The sequence below is a fragment of the Clarias gariepinus genome, chromosome 25 (genome assembly GCF_024256425.1).
Source record: "Clarias gariepinus isolate MV-2021 ecotype Netherlands chromosome 25, CGAR_prim_01v2, whole genome shotgun sequence".
In the NCBI taxonomy this organism is placed as follows: domain Eukaryota; kingdom Metazoa; phylum Chordata; class Actinopteri; order Siluriformes; family Clariidae; genus Clarias; species Clarias gariepinus.
In genome coordinates this window covers 22411409-22428933 of record NC_071124.1, presented here as the reverse complement: position 1 = coordinate 22428933, position 17525 = coordinate 22411409, and the positions used below count along the sequence as shown (strand labels likewise).

At 40.0% G+C, this 17525-nt stretch overlaps 1 protein-coding gene across 1 annotated transcript in view; it reads left to right on the top strand.

Moving 5' to 3' along the window:
• Positions 1-3414: 3414 nt before the first annotated feature.
• The window catches only part of mpp7b (MAGUK p55 scaffold protein 7b), a 59862-nt gene continuing 45751 nt past the window's right edge, over positions 3415-17525 (top strand). The window contains 5 exon segments of the mRNA XM_053486369.1: positions 3415-3469; positions 5399-5457; positions 10523-10595; positions 15773-15787; positions 16275-16345. Coding sequence (XP_053342344.1) covers positions 3415-3469; positions 5399-5457; positions 10523-10595; positions 15773-15787; positions 16275-16345 — 273 coding nt within the window.

Here is a 17525-nt window from a genome sequence, read left to right as displayed (position 1 = left end):
AAAAAATAATATGCAGTACAAAATGCAGGGTTTACAGTTAATGCAAGTGCACAGTGTATTTATTATGGTTATAAATTGAATAAGAGAAGGAGAACCATCAATATTTTGTAGGTTTAGGAAATAGCAAATACACACCGTAAATATAAGGCTTTGGGTTGCCATGTTAGTTAAATGTTTATGTTAATTAATAGACGTAAGGCGGCAGGAATTTAAAAAATATCTCAGTTTTGAACAGTTCCCCGTTTAAAGGTTTGCTATTTGCATTTACATGTAGTAGCCGGATCAATAATATGACAATTTCAGACCTTCTAAGACTTATGGAGGTCAGAAAGGAAAACCACAGACTAGTCCAATTTTAAACCTTTCTGCTAAACAGAAAGACTGGATGTAATGTTATATTAATTTATCAGCACAAATCTATTTATTGTTAAAGGCTGGGCAGTGAAGAAATACATCAGTCTGTATTAAATGAAGCAAATAATATACACTTTACTGTATTTAGCCCATGCAAGCAGCGATCTGAGGGGTCCAAGCACTTTTGGAAAATAACCCTTAGAATAATAAGATCATAGACGAACCTAGATATAATTTTTTCCTGATGATAACTCAAAGCCGACCTATAGCAAGTAAAAAACTTGGTGTAGCAATAGTCTAGCTCTCCATATGGCACGGTGTAGTTTCTCCACCAGGTGGAACTCTAATCATTGTAAGGAAAGTGAAATGTGTGCCTGATGAAACTTTAAACGTTGTAAACACATAATCAGATCAAAGAACTACACGTCAGGCACCAAACATGTCCTGGCTTCTTGACTACATTGCACGTAAGTAGGAAATTATGTCATTTTCATTTTTTACCAAACAATCCCGTTTCTGATCAGCTCATAATCATCTATATCAGCCAACGCCTGTTTCTGATTGTATCGTATTTATGAGACCATTTTGAGCTGAACTCTACAAAGTTCACCTCTAAAGCCTTTGTCGTATTTATCATCAGTATGCTTGGTTTGTTACCTGTGTTGCGATTCTGAAACCTGCTCTCTTCCCATCCTTCAGCTCGGTGAAGACATGACGTGCACGTCTACTCATCATGGGAGTAAGTTTTCATGCAGCCTGAAATAACAAAATCTGAATAATGAGCAAATGTTGTGCTACAACCCAATGCAAGCCAGACATATGATCTGGAGGTTTTTTTTTTTATTGTTTAATATAAACCGTATGACCCCCAAAGTTAGGCGGTTGAGTGGATGTAGGGGTAATAAAACAGGTCGTTAAAAGAGGTTGGAAAGATGGAGAGACAGTTTGCAGGTTAATAAGTAATGAAAGTTGGGTAGATGAAAATAGAACAGGGATGTAGATGAGGGTGGCTGGATGGACAGATATTGACCTGGTCAGTAGAATAAATGTTCGAGGTATAAAGAAAAGGCCAGTAACTGGGTGGAGAACTGATGGATAAAGACATTTAAAGCTGCCTAATAGATGGGAATGGATGGATGGATTGCTGGATGGAAAGATGGGCGGGTGAGTGAGTGAATCTATGTATGGTTGGATGGATGGATGGGTAAGTGGATGGATTATTGATAGACGAGTGGATGGGTGAGTGGTTGGATAAATGGATAAGTGCATGGATGGATAGATAGATGGATGGATGGATGGGTGAGTGATTAAGTGAGTCGATGTGTGTATGTATGTATGGATGGATGGATGGATGGATGGATGGATGGCTGAATGGGTAAGTAGATGGATAATTGACAAACGGATGGATGGGTGAGTGGTTGGATAAATGGATAAGTGCATGGATGGATGGATGGATGGATAGATGGATGGATGGATGGGTGAGTGATTAAGTGAGTCGATGTGTGTATGTATGTATGGATGGATGGATGGCTGAATGGGTAAGTAGATGGATAGTTGACAAACGGATGGATGGGTGAGTGGTTGGATGAATGGATAAGTGGATGGATGGATGGATGGATTGATGGATGGATGGGTGAGTGATTAAGTGAGTCGATGTATGCATGTATGTATGTATGTAGGCCTATGTATGTATGTATGTATGTATGTATGTATGTATGGATGGATGGCTGAATGGGTAAGTGGATGGATGATTGACAGACAGATGAATGGGTGAGTGGTTGGATGGATGGATGGATGGATGGATGGCTAGATATACCTACTAGATAAAGCAGTGGTTGATTAGATTGATGGAGAAATAATAAATGTTTCCAAAGGAAAAGGAAATGCATTGCATGATACTGAGAAAGACAGTTCAAGAAGTTAAATGGATAGAGAGATTGCAGACAGGCCAGAAGTGAAGGTTAAACTGTAGAACAGGATACTGAGCACGCTGTTAGAAGAGATTGAATCGATGGAGGGATATCAAACAGGATGCAGAAGAGGTTGGATGGATTGGGGATATTGAGATAGGCTGGTAGATGAAACTAAATGGATGGAGGGATATGGAGTAGTGTGGTAGAAAAGCTTGAAAGGAGAGAAAAATTGGAGGCCTTTAGAAGTGATTGGAGGGATATAGAATTGTAAAACAGGGGAAAGAGGGTTTATGTTGCAGGTAGCACCTTGGTCCTGGAGGAACGTTGTTTCGTTTCACTGTGTACTAACTGTATATGGTTGAAGTGACAATAAAGTCTACTTGAACTTGGATAGACTGAAAGATTTTTAGCATGCCAGGAGAAGAGACTGGTTGGACAAAAAGAGTTCAAATAGGCTGGATCAAATGGATAAAGAAATATCAATTACTCTGGGGGAATAAATGGAGAGATATCAAAAATGCTGGAGAAATAGGTAGGATAGATAGATCAAGATAGCTAGATCAAGATCAGAACCCATGTTGGAAAGAAGGTTTGATGAATGGAGTGATATTGAGCAATTTGAAATAGTGGAGGTTTTAGATGGATGTAAAGGTGTAAAGGAAGCTGTTTCTAATGCCAGAAAGATATCAAGAAGGCAGAAAGGAGGTTTGATCCATGTAGGATTATGAAACAGTCTAAAAAGAAGTTTGTATTAATGTAGAAAAAATGAGCAGGTTGCAGGTGGGAGAAGATGGATAGAGGGATATAAAACGGTGGATGGATGGATAATGTGGATAAATATTAAGGAACTTGGATGTAAGGAGTAACAGACCAGATGAGGAACATTGAAGGATGAATAAAGGAATAGTAATATTTCAATGCCAAGGAAGGGATATCCAAATTTAAAGGTTCCTTTAAGGTTGTTATTTTAGTCCAAAATATTCTATAACTCATTTAAAGGGTATGATTTCTTAATCAGTTTCTTATCGGTAGAGCATTTAAGGCTTGTTAAATTGATATTGAGAAGTTTACTGTACTTTACAGTTGCACTGACTTATTCATGCTAACAGCTTCAGCATTTTGGACGGAGTTTTGCCTTAAATCAGACATGGAGGAGTTGAGCAGGTGGACTGCAGCCGGTTCTGGTCGTGCTCTCGATGACCGTACATGATTATAGGCCTGCACTTGGGAGTAAGAAAGAGCTACAGTGTAGGGAGTTAGCCAGGCTTAAAAAAGCTTTCAGTAACTGTAGCTGTAAATCTGGATCTCACACCTGGGATGTCTGTACCACACTGGCTGCACAACCCCCTCCATATTTATCCAATGCAGATTTACTAGGGATGTTAATGAGGAGATTTGTTAGGTTTGGAAGCTCCAATGCAGTCTGGAAGTTTGCTCTGAAGCCTTCCATGAAGAGTGGCAGATCTGGTACCTTTTCCCTCAAATGAAATTTTATAATCCAAGCAAATGATTGGCAGACCCATGGTGGTGTGAATAATGATTTATTTTTTGCCCCTCAAACGATCCTCTTATAAGTTGAGATGAAGGAAGAGCAGGCCAAGTTTCCCTTTCCTCAGCTGGTGCGACATGTGCTCCTGGAACCGTAAAGCTTTCTTAAATGTGCTGACAGGAATCCAGGTCATTTTCTTCATTACTTCACTTCACCATGAGTAAAAAACTGAAAGGAATAAGAATTTTCAAGCTGGAAGTACAGTAAAACCAAGTCTAGATTCTGAAGTTTGGGGCCAGAAAAGTGTACAAATCTTACAACATGTTTTATATCTCATGAGATAAACTAGTGCATTTGTCAGCATCTATACCATCTACACCAATCAGCCATAACATAAATATATACACACACATGTGATCTGGTGGCAGGATCATAGACACCCAAGGCTCACGGGGACCAAAGGCCAGCCCGTCTGGTTTGATCCCACAGAAAAGCCAATGTAGCACAAATCACTAAAAATAGTCAATACTGGCCATAATAGAAAGGCATCAGAACATCAACTGCACTATGGACGACTGGGCATGGAGCCTAGCAGGCAAGCTTGCTGACATGGCCACCAAATTCCAAAGATCCCAATCCAAATGACCCCCCGGACAAACAATTCTGATTCATGGAGACCCCACCCCTCACCCCACAGCACCCAAAGGACCTGCTGTCAATGTTCTGGTGCCAAACACCACCACACACCAACAAAGGTCTTGAGGCATCACACTCTGAAGGGCCAGAGTTTCCCTGACGGCACAAGGGGAATCTACGGAATAATGGACTGATGTTATGGCTGATCAGTGGATATCTTATGTCATAATGTTAAAAGATCCATAACACAGTGTGACCAATTTGAGGAGCCAAGATTCTGAAGCTCATAACCAGAAAAGTTCTAGATGTTTTAATGTAAATCCAATTAAATTAGCTGCCTCCTAGCGAACTGCATCCTCAAGTGTTGTTTTCCCCTCTTCTTTTCGTCATGCTAATTTTGCAATCCAGGGTTATTAGCGTATGTCAGAGTGTTAAAAGGAAATGCTAAAAACAACCAGTATGTACCTGTATACTGTATACTGAAGTGTGACGAATCAGTCAAGCCAAGACTCTGAAGCTCATGGCCAGAAAAGTGCACAAACAATTCTAGATTCTTTAAATCATGTGAATTTAGCCACATCATGTCTTGCTAGTTTTGGATTCCAGTGTCATAGCAAATTTTAAAATTGCTGAAAACGAGCACATAGTAGTCCAGTATGTTTACACAAACGGCGTGACGAGACAATCGAGCCAAGATTTTAAAGCTTGTGGCCAGAAAAGTGCTACTGTCTAACTCTTGTGTTTAAACTTGTCTCCTGTTTCGCTCAGGTCCATTTCTTTCTAGATGCTTCATCTATCACTCTCGTAGATTCAATCCTTAGTGAAGTGTAGTGGAATTGTTGGAATAACAGGGTTTACGACTCCGCACCTCATGCGCTAAAGACTACTATGGTACCTTTTCTTAACACTGATGGATGTCAGGATCCAAACACTGTTAGTCAGAGTGTTTGCATGTCTGTTTTTATGTATTGACTCTATTTTTCTAATCCTATATTGACTCCATTAGAAGATACTATCTTTTTTCAGGACATGCTAATGGTCAACTCTCTGCACATACTCATCAGGGTAAATGGAGTTTAATATGGATTATTATTCTCAATCAATCGAGCAGCAAACATTCAGATTTCTAAAAGGTATTGTTATAAAGGTTTCTAATTAGCAAGGTATTGTCGTATTCTCAATCATGATTGGTCAGAAGGGTCTGATTGGTCTGATGTTAGTGCAGATTTACTGTACAGTACATAAATGCACTGTTTATGCTGTTCAGAGCTCTGTGGCAGTTATGTGATCAAGGACTTGTGTGGTTGTATTTAAGGGGTCTCCAGTGTCAGCGATTCTTTCTTTAACTTTCTGACAGTTTAAAGAAGTGGTTACGGTTGTAGCTCGCAATAGCAGAGTCTGACAAGGTCTCTGGCCTTGACAGTCTTTGTGACGGTCAATATTTTGTTCATTTCTTTAGGTATTTTTCACACTGATTATCATGTGTAGGGTCGCAGGAGGCCTAGAGACTTTCATAAGGAGATCAGGGGACAAGGTGGGGGTACCCTGGAGGGTTCACACACTCTCACATACACATAATCACACAATCTAGAAATGTCAGTCAGCCTACATTGGACATTTTTAGCCTGTGAAGAGGAAACCTGGAAGTTCCTGAAGAATTAGATGGAATTAGACTATTATCTATTTATGGTGCTCTAGGTTGCGGATCTGAGGTTCAAGACTCGTCGTCAAGGCCTCCGGGTGGTGCAGTGGTAAAGTTATCATCCGGAGGTCACTGGTTCGATTCCCCGGGTGATGCTGTAACCTCTTGCGGCAGGCGGTCTAGACAGAGCTGATTGACCGAGCTCTCTCAGAGGGGAGGTACTTAGTGCTCCTCCATTAATCACAGCTCTACAGCCAATCAGGGGCGTCTGTGAGCTCAGATAGCGGGAGGAGCGGCTAGCGCTTTCCTCCGAGTGTGTTACGCTGCCCCCAACGGTGTGTGAGCGAGCAGTTTGAAAAGATGCGGTCAGCTGGCGTCACGTGGTTAGGAGGAAACATGTGATAGTCTTCGGCCCTCCCGACTAAGTGGTAGTAGTTTTTTATTTTATTTTTACGTACAGTCAGGAAGTATTCCCAGTCAGGAAGCTGCTCCAAGTCTACAGCGCCCCCTGGAGCTGATAGGGTTAAGGGCCTTGCTCAAGGGCTCAGTAGTGGCAGCTTGGTGGTGCTGGAACTCAAACCCCAACATTCCTATTAGTTACCCAAAGCTTTAACCTGTATGATTAATGAATATAATATTGTTTTCCTGATGTTAACCTGATAACAGCCGCTGATAAAACTTATGACCCAATGGGGGAAAAAAAATCCTATTTTTTTTTTTATAAAGACTACATTTGTTCAGTGGTGGGTTCAACTGTCAATCTTTGGTATAACATACTGCTCCCCAGCATCATCATCGTCTCCAGCAGAAAACATCAGATTTCTTACTGTGGGCGTGGCTTTTGCCTTTTAATGAGTTTTAATGTCTCATGCATGACTGATCGTCTACTCAGTGTCTTTACATTACAACATTCTGTGCATGCACTAGCCTAAATGCTGTGACACACACACACACACACACACACATACACACACACCAGCACCTGTTCAAGGACCCTCAGAGAACAAGTGTTCACTGCACTGGTGAGAGGCTCTCGGGAGGCGAGCTGAGAAATTATTTACGACCTAAACGCTTCTGCTCGAGGCTGAAATATGTAAAGTTGATATAGTGAGGCTCAGACGCAGGCCGAGCTCCAGACAAACTCCGAGCTCATCTCAGCCGAGAGCACAAACATGCCACATAACGCTACGTGTTTATGAGCTTTTTCTCTTTCCAAGTCCAGTGCTCGGTGTTTGTAAAGGGAGGAATGTATAAGAAATGTTGCAAAACTGGAAGCAGCGCAGGAAACATGTGACAGCATTTACGGTGGAGCTGTAAAAAAATAACGACTTTTATTTTTCACTCATGTGAGGGTCAGAGGTTATGTGTTTTATTTCATTTTTTTTGTCAGTTTAATCTTGAGTGTTTACTTAGATCATAAGATGTGTATGTCAACAGATGTGAAAGAAAGAAAAAGAAACAAAGAAAAGAAAAAGAAAAGATATGGAAGAAGAATGAAAGCCAACAAATGAATAAATACACCAAGAAAGAAAGAAAGAAAGAAAGAATGAAAAAGTCAAAGAAAAAGAAAATAAATACCTGCAAAAAAAAAAGAAATAAAGAAAAAATTAAAATAAAAAAAGACACCAAGAAAGGATTAGAAATAAAAAAACAAAAAAAGAGAGTAAACACAATAAAATTCATTAAAGAAATAAATAAAGAAAATTGCAACAAAAAAAACAAACAAGCAAGCAACGAATAAATCAATGAAACAGAAAAAGTGAAGGAAAAAGAATACATTAAAAAGAACGAACAAAAGAAAGAAAGAAAGAAAGAAAGAAACACAGAAAGAGAGAGAAAAGGCAAATAAATACATCCAGCAATAAATAAATACATGTAAGAAATAAAGAAAAAATTTAATCAAAGGAAGGAGAAGAAAGTTAGAAAGAAAGAAAGAATGAAAGAAAGAAAGAAAGAAAGAAAGAAAGGAAAATGCAACATAAAAAATCAATGCAACGGAAAAATGAAGGAAAGAGAATACATTAAAAAAAAGAAAGAAAGAAAAAAACTCATGGGAATTAGAGTTAAGCTCCTCTGATTTGAAGCATTCAGGTATGTTCTTCTTTCACCTCTTCTCATTTTTACTCTCCTTCTCGCCTTTCCATCTTCATTCTCATCCTCTCCTCTCCTTTGTTGTTCTGCTTTCCTGCTTTGTTGATCTTCCCTCCATCTTTACTCTCCTCTTCTCTTCTCACACCTCTCATCTTTCCTCTCTCTCATTCTCCTTTTTCATCTCTTCTCCACCCGTTTCTTTTTTTCATCCTTTTCTGTCCTCCACTCATCTCCTCTCTGTCTCTTCTCGTCTCCTCTCTGTCTCTCCTCCTCTCCTGCTGGATGGGTAGATCTGGGCAGTTATTTATTCCCCTCCATCAGCCCTCCTCGCCCAGAGCAGGAGCTCAGCAGGCTCTAGTGGCTGGATGTTTAAGGGGAAAATCATTTCAGAAATCAGTTGATATATTTTGGCCTGTGTGTATATGAGGTGTGAGATTTGGCGGCAGGCTGAGTAAGTGACACGATCAGTATGTGGACGGAGTTTTATGTGCAGTTATGTAGCCTCGGCTCAGACATCCGGCCCCTGGAGAGAGCGCTGCGCTGCCCGTGGCCTGCATGTGGCTGTGTCTTGGCCTGAAGTACCGTCTACGGGGAAGAGTGAAAAAAAAAAACTGACATTGTTTTCCTAAGTCCAGCTGTTATAAAACACGCTCTTTTTATACACGCTGTTTCTTTATATATGAGCTCGTCGCTACACGAGGGCTGTAAATATGATCACATCTTTCTTGGGTAATTTCACGGCAGTTTGTCTTTTGCTTGTCTGTCTATGAGGCTGATGATTTTAGAGCCTGAGGTGTCCAGCTGCGCAACCAGAGTCCAGGACAGTCTGCGTAAGGACACCTGATTTAGCTGTCCTGGAAACGAACAGAGAGAGAGAGAGAGAGAGAGAGAGAGAGAGAGAGAGATGAATAATTTAAAATACAGACAGACAGAGAGACAGAGCAAGAGAGATAGACTGACGGACAGACAGGCAGATAATTTAAAATACAGACAGATAAACAGACAGACAGACAGACCGAAAGACATGCAGTTTAATAGACAAACAGACAGACAAGCAGATTGTAACAAGCAGATGATTTACCAGACAGACAGTTAAACAGACAGTTTATCATATAGACAGTTTAACAGACAGTCAGATATACAGTTCAACAGACAGACAGAGATACAATTTGATAGGCAGAGAGATAAACAGCTTACCAGACAGACAGAGAGACAGTCTGATAGACAGGGAGACAGTTTGATAGACAAAGAGACAAACAGTTTAACAGACAATTTAACAGACAGACAGACAGACAATGAGACAGTTCGATAGACAGAGATACAAACTTCTTAACAGACAGACAGAGAGAAAGACAGTGTAACAGACAGACCCACAGGTAGTTTATCAGGCAGACAGAGTAACAGACAGACAGAGAGACAGGCAGTTTATTAGACAGACAGGCAGACTGTCTGGCAGACAGTGTAACAGACAGACAGACAGACAGTTTAACAGACAGACAAAGAGACAGTTCGATAGACAGAGGGAGAAAACAGCTTAACAGACAGACAGACAGACAGAGACAAACAGTGCAACAGACAGACCCACAGACAGTCTAACGACAGACAGTGTAAAATACATACAGAGAGACAGTGTAAAAGGTAGTCAGACAGTTTAAAAGACAGACAGACAGACGGACAGACAGACTGTGTAAGACACAGACCCATAGACAGTTAATCAGACAGACAGTTTATCAGAAAGACAGACAGAGAAACAGGTCATAATTCTTTCCCTAAACTTGCTGTCTGATTGTCCTGTGGCAGATTTAGCTCAGTCTCTGCAATTAACAGTCTACACTGCGGTGGAATAATAATCCTATATATTTTAGTCAAACGCACTTTCCTAAGAACCCGACACAAACCCGCTCGGTTAACCGTCCCGTCCCGTCTTTAAATTTCTACCGAATGTAAATCAGCAGCAGAATGAGTTTTCCAGCATGGAAGCTGACGTGGTCGGTGTTAGTTTTTTTCTATTGAACATGGAAAACCATTCTTAACCGTAATATTTATATTATAGAGAGGATATTCAGGTCATGGTGAGCCTGGGAGCAAAAAAGAATGAAACCAAGACAGAAAGAAAGGAAGAAAGAAAGATCTGACACGTTCCGCTGGACGATGTCATCATTATTTTCCTACGACCACATGTATTATTTCAGGATGCTGCAGATAATTATGATAGATGGATGTTGTTGCTGCTGGTTTTTTTTCCCTATATATATACAGTATATGTTATAACACACAATAATTGAGCTGCTTAAACAGTACTTGTGTTTCTAAAAGGTTTAGTTTGGCTGCATCAGGGAATCAGATCATGTTAAGACACGGTGGAGGTTCCTTCACGCAGCGTTTCTCTCCTTACAGCTCCATGAGAGGTTACAGAGGTTTGGAGCCCAGAAAGCAGCACAGATCCAGGACCATGCTGAACAGCTGGCACGCGACGGGAGACATCTTTCCAGACGGCTGCTGTGTTATTCAGAGATAGAGGACCAGAGTGGAGGTGGAGGAGAAACTTGAACATGAGCAAGGGCTGAACTTGAGCTTAATATACTTACATAACATTACCAAACTGATTAACACAACATATTTGGTAGTTAATTATCCTCACGCCATAATAAGATTAATGATTATGTGAATATCCGAAAATGATTAAAAAAGTTATATTTGAATAAAAGGTGCTCAGAGGCCAAGTTTCATTATTCCATCTATCCATTCATCGTCAAACGCTTAGCCAACGTTGTGTCCTCGCCCTTTCTCCGGCCGCCTTAACCAACTCTGACTGGGGGATCCCAAGATCCAATGCTAGTGTGAAGATATAGTCTCTCCTCTAGTGAAAAATATTCGGTGACAATCTTTTTCCCTGTGACTAGGACAAGACGATGACGGGACGTCAATGAACAGTGACGGTGACGAAATCAGCATCAATATCGTTGAAGGAAAACGACTAAAGACTCTAAAATACGTTTAAAAAAAAAAAAAACTAATGAAACATCTATCTTTATTTTCATCACCATTTAATTTTCGCCTTTATTTTATTTTATTTTGAAGCTAAACCGTTGACAAACACATTAAGCTAAAAGGTTAGCAAATGATTATTGGAAAATACTTAAGGGTTCCTCTGACTAAAACTTGACTAAACAAAAATAGGATAAGATTGACTAAATATAACAAAAATTTAACAGAGACATTTACTCCGGGAGTAAGACTAAGACTAAAACAGCTGACAAAATGAACACTTCTCTCCACCTAGTCGTCGGTCTGCCCCGTGGCCTTCTCCCAGATGGACGTGCCAAGATCACCCCCCTTGCCAGGCTTCCTGGTGGCATCCTTTCCAGATGCCTAAATCACCTCCGAGCTCAGAGTTTCTCATCCTATCTCTAAGGGACAACCTATCTATTCTAAAATCAATCAACGATGCAAATGTCTTTTGTAAGTGACGTTAGGTAAAGGGACTGTCTTCTTCTTCCTCTTTGTCTTTTGGCTGTTCCCTTTTAGGGGTTGCCACAGCTAATCATCTGCCTCCATCCCACCCTATCCTCCACATCTTCTTCTCTCAAACCAAGTAACTTCATGTCCTATGAACACGCTTTTCTCTCCTTTTTCAACTAATTTCCATCAGCACCCTGTAGGTCAACAGCACCGGTGGCGGTCGTTGTTATCCCGGGCCACGACCAATCCGGTATGGAAGTCCTCGCATAATTGATTTGGCAAATGTTTTACATTGGATGCCCTTCCTGCCACAACCCTTTTATACAGACTTGGGACTGGCACAAGAAGACACTGGATTGTGCCCTCCTGTGGTTGCATTAAAGGAACTGTAAAAACAAATATTGCTAATCATAGATCTAATAAGGTGCTGAGATCAAACTGTACTGTACAAGAGGGCGAAGTGAATGAATGAATGAATGAATGAATGCCTTCTTGTTGGAATCCACTACCTGCTGATTACTGTTAACTAAGTCAATAAATGATTATCAGGTTCACACAGAACCATCTATTCCTCAGGTCATCTAGTCATCCATCCATTCGTCTATTTATTCATGCTATTTTAACTTACATCTATTCCCATAAAACACATGCTATAAAGCAGAAACTGGACTGTAACACAGAATATAATATACATTACAGACATTTACTGTACATTTACACACTGGACCAGTTTAGCGTAACTGATGCTGATCCAACCACCAGCAGGTGTTTGAGAAGATGGTATGAAAGCAGAGCTCCCCTGGAAAAACCACACGCAGGAGGAAAAGATTGTAATTCTCAGCACCAGAAGCTGTAGCTCATGTTTGAACCAAGGATCCCGGAGCTCTGATGCTACAACATATTCCAAACCTGTCGTTACTCCATATAAAGCATGTCATTCAAATAAGAAGGATGATCTAAAGATCTAAATGAATTCAACAGAGTTCTTGGTGGGAAGGGTCTTCATTCTGGACCCGATCCAGCTCCCAGGTGTGTGTGTGTGTGTGTGTGTCAGGAAGGAACGGACTAAGTAGAACAGCTTCTGATGAACTTAGCATGTCTATCTCCGTGGTGTCCCACTGTGCTTTAGATATCAATCTCAAATCCGTACACACTAATAGTTTCTTGCTTAATCATCCAACAATCTTTTCGTTCTTGGGGGACTGGTTGCAGGTATCAGGTCAGATCTGAGGGGATGCTTGAAATAGAAGATTATCTTTCAGCTGCGATTGCGATCGCTGGCTTCAAGAACGGCCCCAGGTTCGAGCCATATCGCGTTCCATCTGTCTACTGAGAGAAAGCAACGAGAACATTTTGGTGCTTTAAGCTGCTAAAACCATTTTTCCACATGTGGCAGCTCTGTGTCGGGTTTCACGATAATGTCAGGTCTGGTGACGATCATGACCGCGCTGGGCTTGGCCAGCCTGGCTGGTGGAGCTCTGGCAGAAACGGCTCCTTCTCGATGCCTTGTGGCCTTTTGACCTGCAATAAGAACAGCAGCGTCATATTTATCACTCGGACTGGTTTAACTCTTTCCTATTGCTGAGCTGGAATTCCTCATCAACTTTAGAGAGTTTTTCACTTGCAGGTTTAACAACAGTGTTATTTTTCCATCTAAAAACATTTTCCATCACTGAAGCTACGAGATGTAAGATTATAGGGTTTGGGAGTAAATTATGGAAGAACATTTTGCAAGTAATGATCCTATCCTCATTCTACACACTAAATACGATGCTGAAACAGTACAGGCACCATTCAGATTCAGTACAGTATAGTATGTGCTTAGACAAACAGAAGACATAAGGTAATTATTAGAGGTGTAATTTGGATTGATACTTTGATTTAAAAGTATTTAAAAATAACCCTGAACCCTGGAGATTTATCCTAATATTATTGTAATTAATTATGGAACAATTATTATACTAAAGGAGCATGTAAAAATAATTACAATTGTTAAACTCATGTTTACTGTATGGCCATCCATCATCTACAGTATACCGCTTATCCTGTGTAGAGGCGCTGGGACATGCAGCCTATGCCAGGGCACTACCCAGCGTACACCTATAGGGCACTACTCAAAGAAAACAGGGTACACAATCAACTTTGTACCCTTTGTGCATGTCATACCATACCATACCATTCCACTTTATTTCTAAAGCACTTTAAAACAACAACAAAGCTGACCAAAGTGCTGTACAAAAGACAACAATCAGGACATATACAGTAGGGTGTTTTATAATAAAAAGTTAAATTTGATAAATAAAAAAGAAAAATTTAAATTTAAAATGATCGTAACAAGAAAAGGAAACAACTAAGAACATAACGACACAATAATCTACTACTACTAATAATAGTCATAATAAAAATAACAATAATCCAAAGAGAAACAAGATATAAAACATAAAACATCTCAAAATGCTTCACACTGAGTTGAAGGCCAGAGAGTAAAAATGAGTTTTTAACCGTGATTTAAAAACAGCCACTGATGGAGCTTGTCGAATGAGTATGGGTAACTCATTCCATAATTGAGGAGCAGCTACTGAAAAGGCACGATCACCTCGAAGTTTGCAACGGGTTTTTGGAATTTCAAGAAGCAGCTTGTCAGTAGACCTGAGAGAGCGAGATGGAACATATGGGTGCAACAATTCCACCAGATAGGCTGGAGCAAGACCATTTAAACCCCTTAAATACAAATAAAAGAATTTTAAAACGGATCCGAAAATACACTGAAAGCCAGTCAAGGGAAGCCAAGATTGGGGTAATATGCTCTCGTCTGCCTATACCAGTTAAAAAACGGGCTGTGGCATTTTGCATGTAGTAAGCGCGCCATAGTGGTGTGGCTGATTCCAAAGAACAAAGCATTGCAATAGTCAAGACGAGAGGTTATAAAAGCATGGACAACCGATTCCAGGTCCCACCTTGACAATATAGACTTAATCTTTGCTACTCGCCTCAAATGGAAAAAACAGAATTTTACCACAGCATTTACTTGACTATCCATTTTTAGAGTAGGATCCATTTTAATACCCAAATTTGTAATCAAGGCTTTCTCAGATGGGGCCAAGGAGGCGAGGTCAAAGCGAGCAGATTTGCGGGAGCTATTTGGTCTAAACAACATAACTTCGGTCTTTTCCTAATTGACATTTAAGAAATTAAAAGCCACCCACCTTTTAACATCAACAAGGCAGTCCAAAAGACGCTTGACAGAACATGCACTATTTTGCTTTAATGGGAGGTAAACTTGACAGTCATCTGCATAAAAATGAAAGGAGATGTTATATTTCTGGAAAATAGCTCCGAGTGGGAGCAAATACAAAGAAAATTAAAGTGGACCAAGAATGGAGCCCTGTGGTACCCCCCAAGGAAGGGCAGCGGAGTTGGAAGTGAAACCATCTATATTAACACAGGAGGTTCTATCAGAGAGGTAGTCATGGACCAGAGTACCTGAAGGAAACCCATCAAGCACAAACAGGAGATGGAAACTCCACACAGACCCGGAGACGAGAGTCACACCCCCAGAACTAGAGGGGCGGGACAACAATGCTTAAAACAGTCCTTCTCTATGACATCATCATCATCAAATCAAATTGTAGGCCAACTCCAGATTGTGATCATGACTTGATTGACACATCAATCAAGACATAACTAAATCGTATTATAGTGTAGCAGATTCAGCTGTGGTTGTCTAATATCAAATGCCCTTGGAATAAAAAAAATAATGGTTTATGAATTTAAATTATATACATATACAATATGTACGTGTTTATACATATTTACCACCGTGACAGAGTGCTACAGAACTGTTGTGAGAGTAAAGAGGGGCGTTCAAGTCATACTAGGACTTGTGACTTATCTAAAGGAAATATCTAAATATCTAGATACGTAAACCACAGTGTGTCCTTTTTACTCACTGTGTCCTTATATACTTGAGTTTGGCTCTCAAAAAGAAACTAAAGAAGCAGTAAAAAAACAAACCAAACTAATACAATGGCACCGATTAAAGTCAGCGAGACCCCAAAAAAATGATGTCATGCTAATTGCTAAATCAGCGATTTTATTTCATATATTTAGCCAATGTTGCTCGTGCAGATCTGTGAAGCGTCCTGTAGCGAGTGGAATGAGTTGTACTGTAAATTGTAAGTGCAGGGGAAATTCGGGAGAGTTATGTGCTTTATGAAGCTATGTTCTCACCAAACACAAACCTCATGCTTTTAGAGTAAAAAAACTCCTAACTTTAAAATTATGTATGTATTTAAAATATCTAATTGTCCTGTTCCCTGGTGCATTGCCCAATTCATCATTTTCTGCCTAGGTGGGATTTTATCCTTCATCCCTGTTAGTGATGAACAGGGTGATGATTTTGACTTTTTTTACAAAAAAAACCTCAGCCAATTACAGCGTCTCTAATAGACGTTTGCAAAGCACAATCTTGTTTTATTGCCTCCGGGAGGCATATTACAGTAAATCTGAGTTCACAGAGTTGAAAGAGCCAATGCAAATATTGAAAATCAAGCAAAGATAAGTGTAAGGTAGGCCAGATAAAAAAAAAAAAAAAAACTATTTCTTTTTCTTCTGTTTGAACTTCTCATATTGTGTCTTTTATACTCCTGAATATCTTTTTTTATTTTATTTTTTGCAGGTAATGAAGGAACTGCATTTTTAGAGGCAGGACTAGAGATTGCGGAGTTGCTGCACGCGCTACCTAAACCTCACTTTCAGGTGACGTGACATGTTTGCAGTCCTGGGATTAGAACTTAAACACATTTAATATAATAACACTACTAAATAAAATAGTGGTTACGAGTATACTGTACCACTAAATCCTTATTATACTGTATGGTGTGATGTCATATGGTGTCATTAAACGATACAGTATCCCAGTGCACTGCTAGAAGTATGTTAAAATGTTCTTTGCTAGATGATTATCAAAAAACCGGTAGGAAAACGGAGTGGGAGAAAATGGAAAATATACGTCTAAACTGGAAATTAAATAGATGGAGATTGTATTTCCCACTTGCCTTTTCCATTCTCGCTTCGTTTCCAAACATAATTCCCAATTAGTCTTGTACATTCTTTTTTCGTTTCCAAACACTTGTCCAACTGTCAATCAAATCCGTCTCGCTGCTTCCAAATCAAAGTGGAAAAAAAAAAAAAGCAAGATGAGACTCCATGCGTGACTCTTTGGCTGCTGGTTTTGATGCAAGAAAAAAAAAACTTAAGTTGACCAGACACTGATTAATGTCAATTACTACATGAGACCAAGCTAGCTTGTCACATTAGCGTAAATGCACTGACAACAATTTCTGGTCTACTTCATGTTTTTTCCATCACAAAACCCCAGGATTATTATGTTCTGAATCAGTGTTTGGGGTAACAAGAAGATTATCTGTCATCAACTAGTCAGTGAGGATGGCCAGGCCAAAGGAGGGCGATTAACAGTTTGGAAATGAAACAAAACGCAATTGCGAGTTGCAACGTTTCCATACTTCTCTTTTCCATTTCCGAACTCTTGTTGTTGTTGTTGTTGATCCCACAAAATGTTTAATTTTTGTATTTCTGTTCATGATCTGAATGAAAAGCTAACATTAACCAGATAGTTTCTTTAAATACGAGGGCATTCAATTCAAACCAGGACTTGTGATGAAATTTCTGGTGAAAAACAGATTGACACTTACAGAAGACATCAGACACGGTGCGGTGCTGAGACTCTTAGATGCAGTAAAACATTCGAATGGTGCAAACATTTTAAAGAAGGACGTATGTCTGTAAACGACGATGCCGGTCGAGGTGTCTCCGAGCCGACTGCAGTCGTTCCCGTGAATATTCAGCGAGTGGAATGTCTGATCCTTGAAAATCGATGGATAACTTGTTGCCAACTTGTGAAGGAGACGAGTCCTGA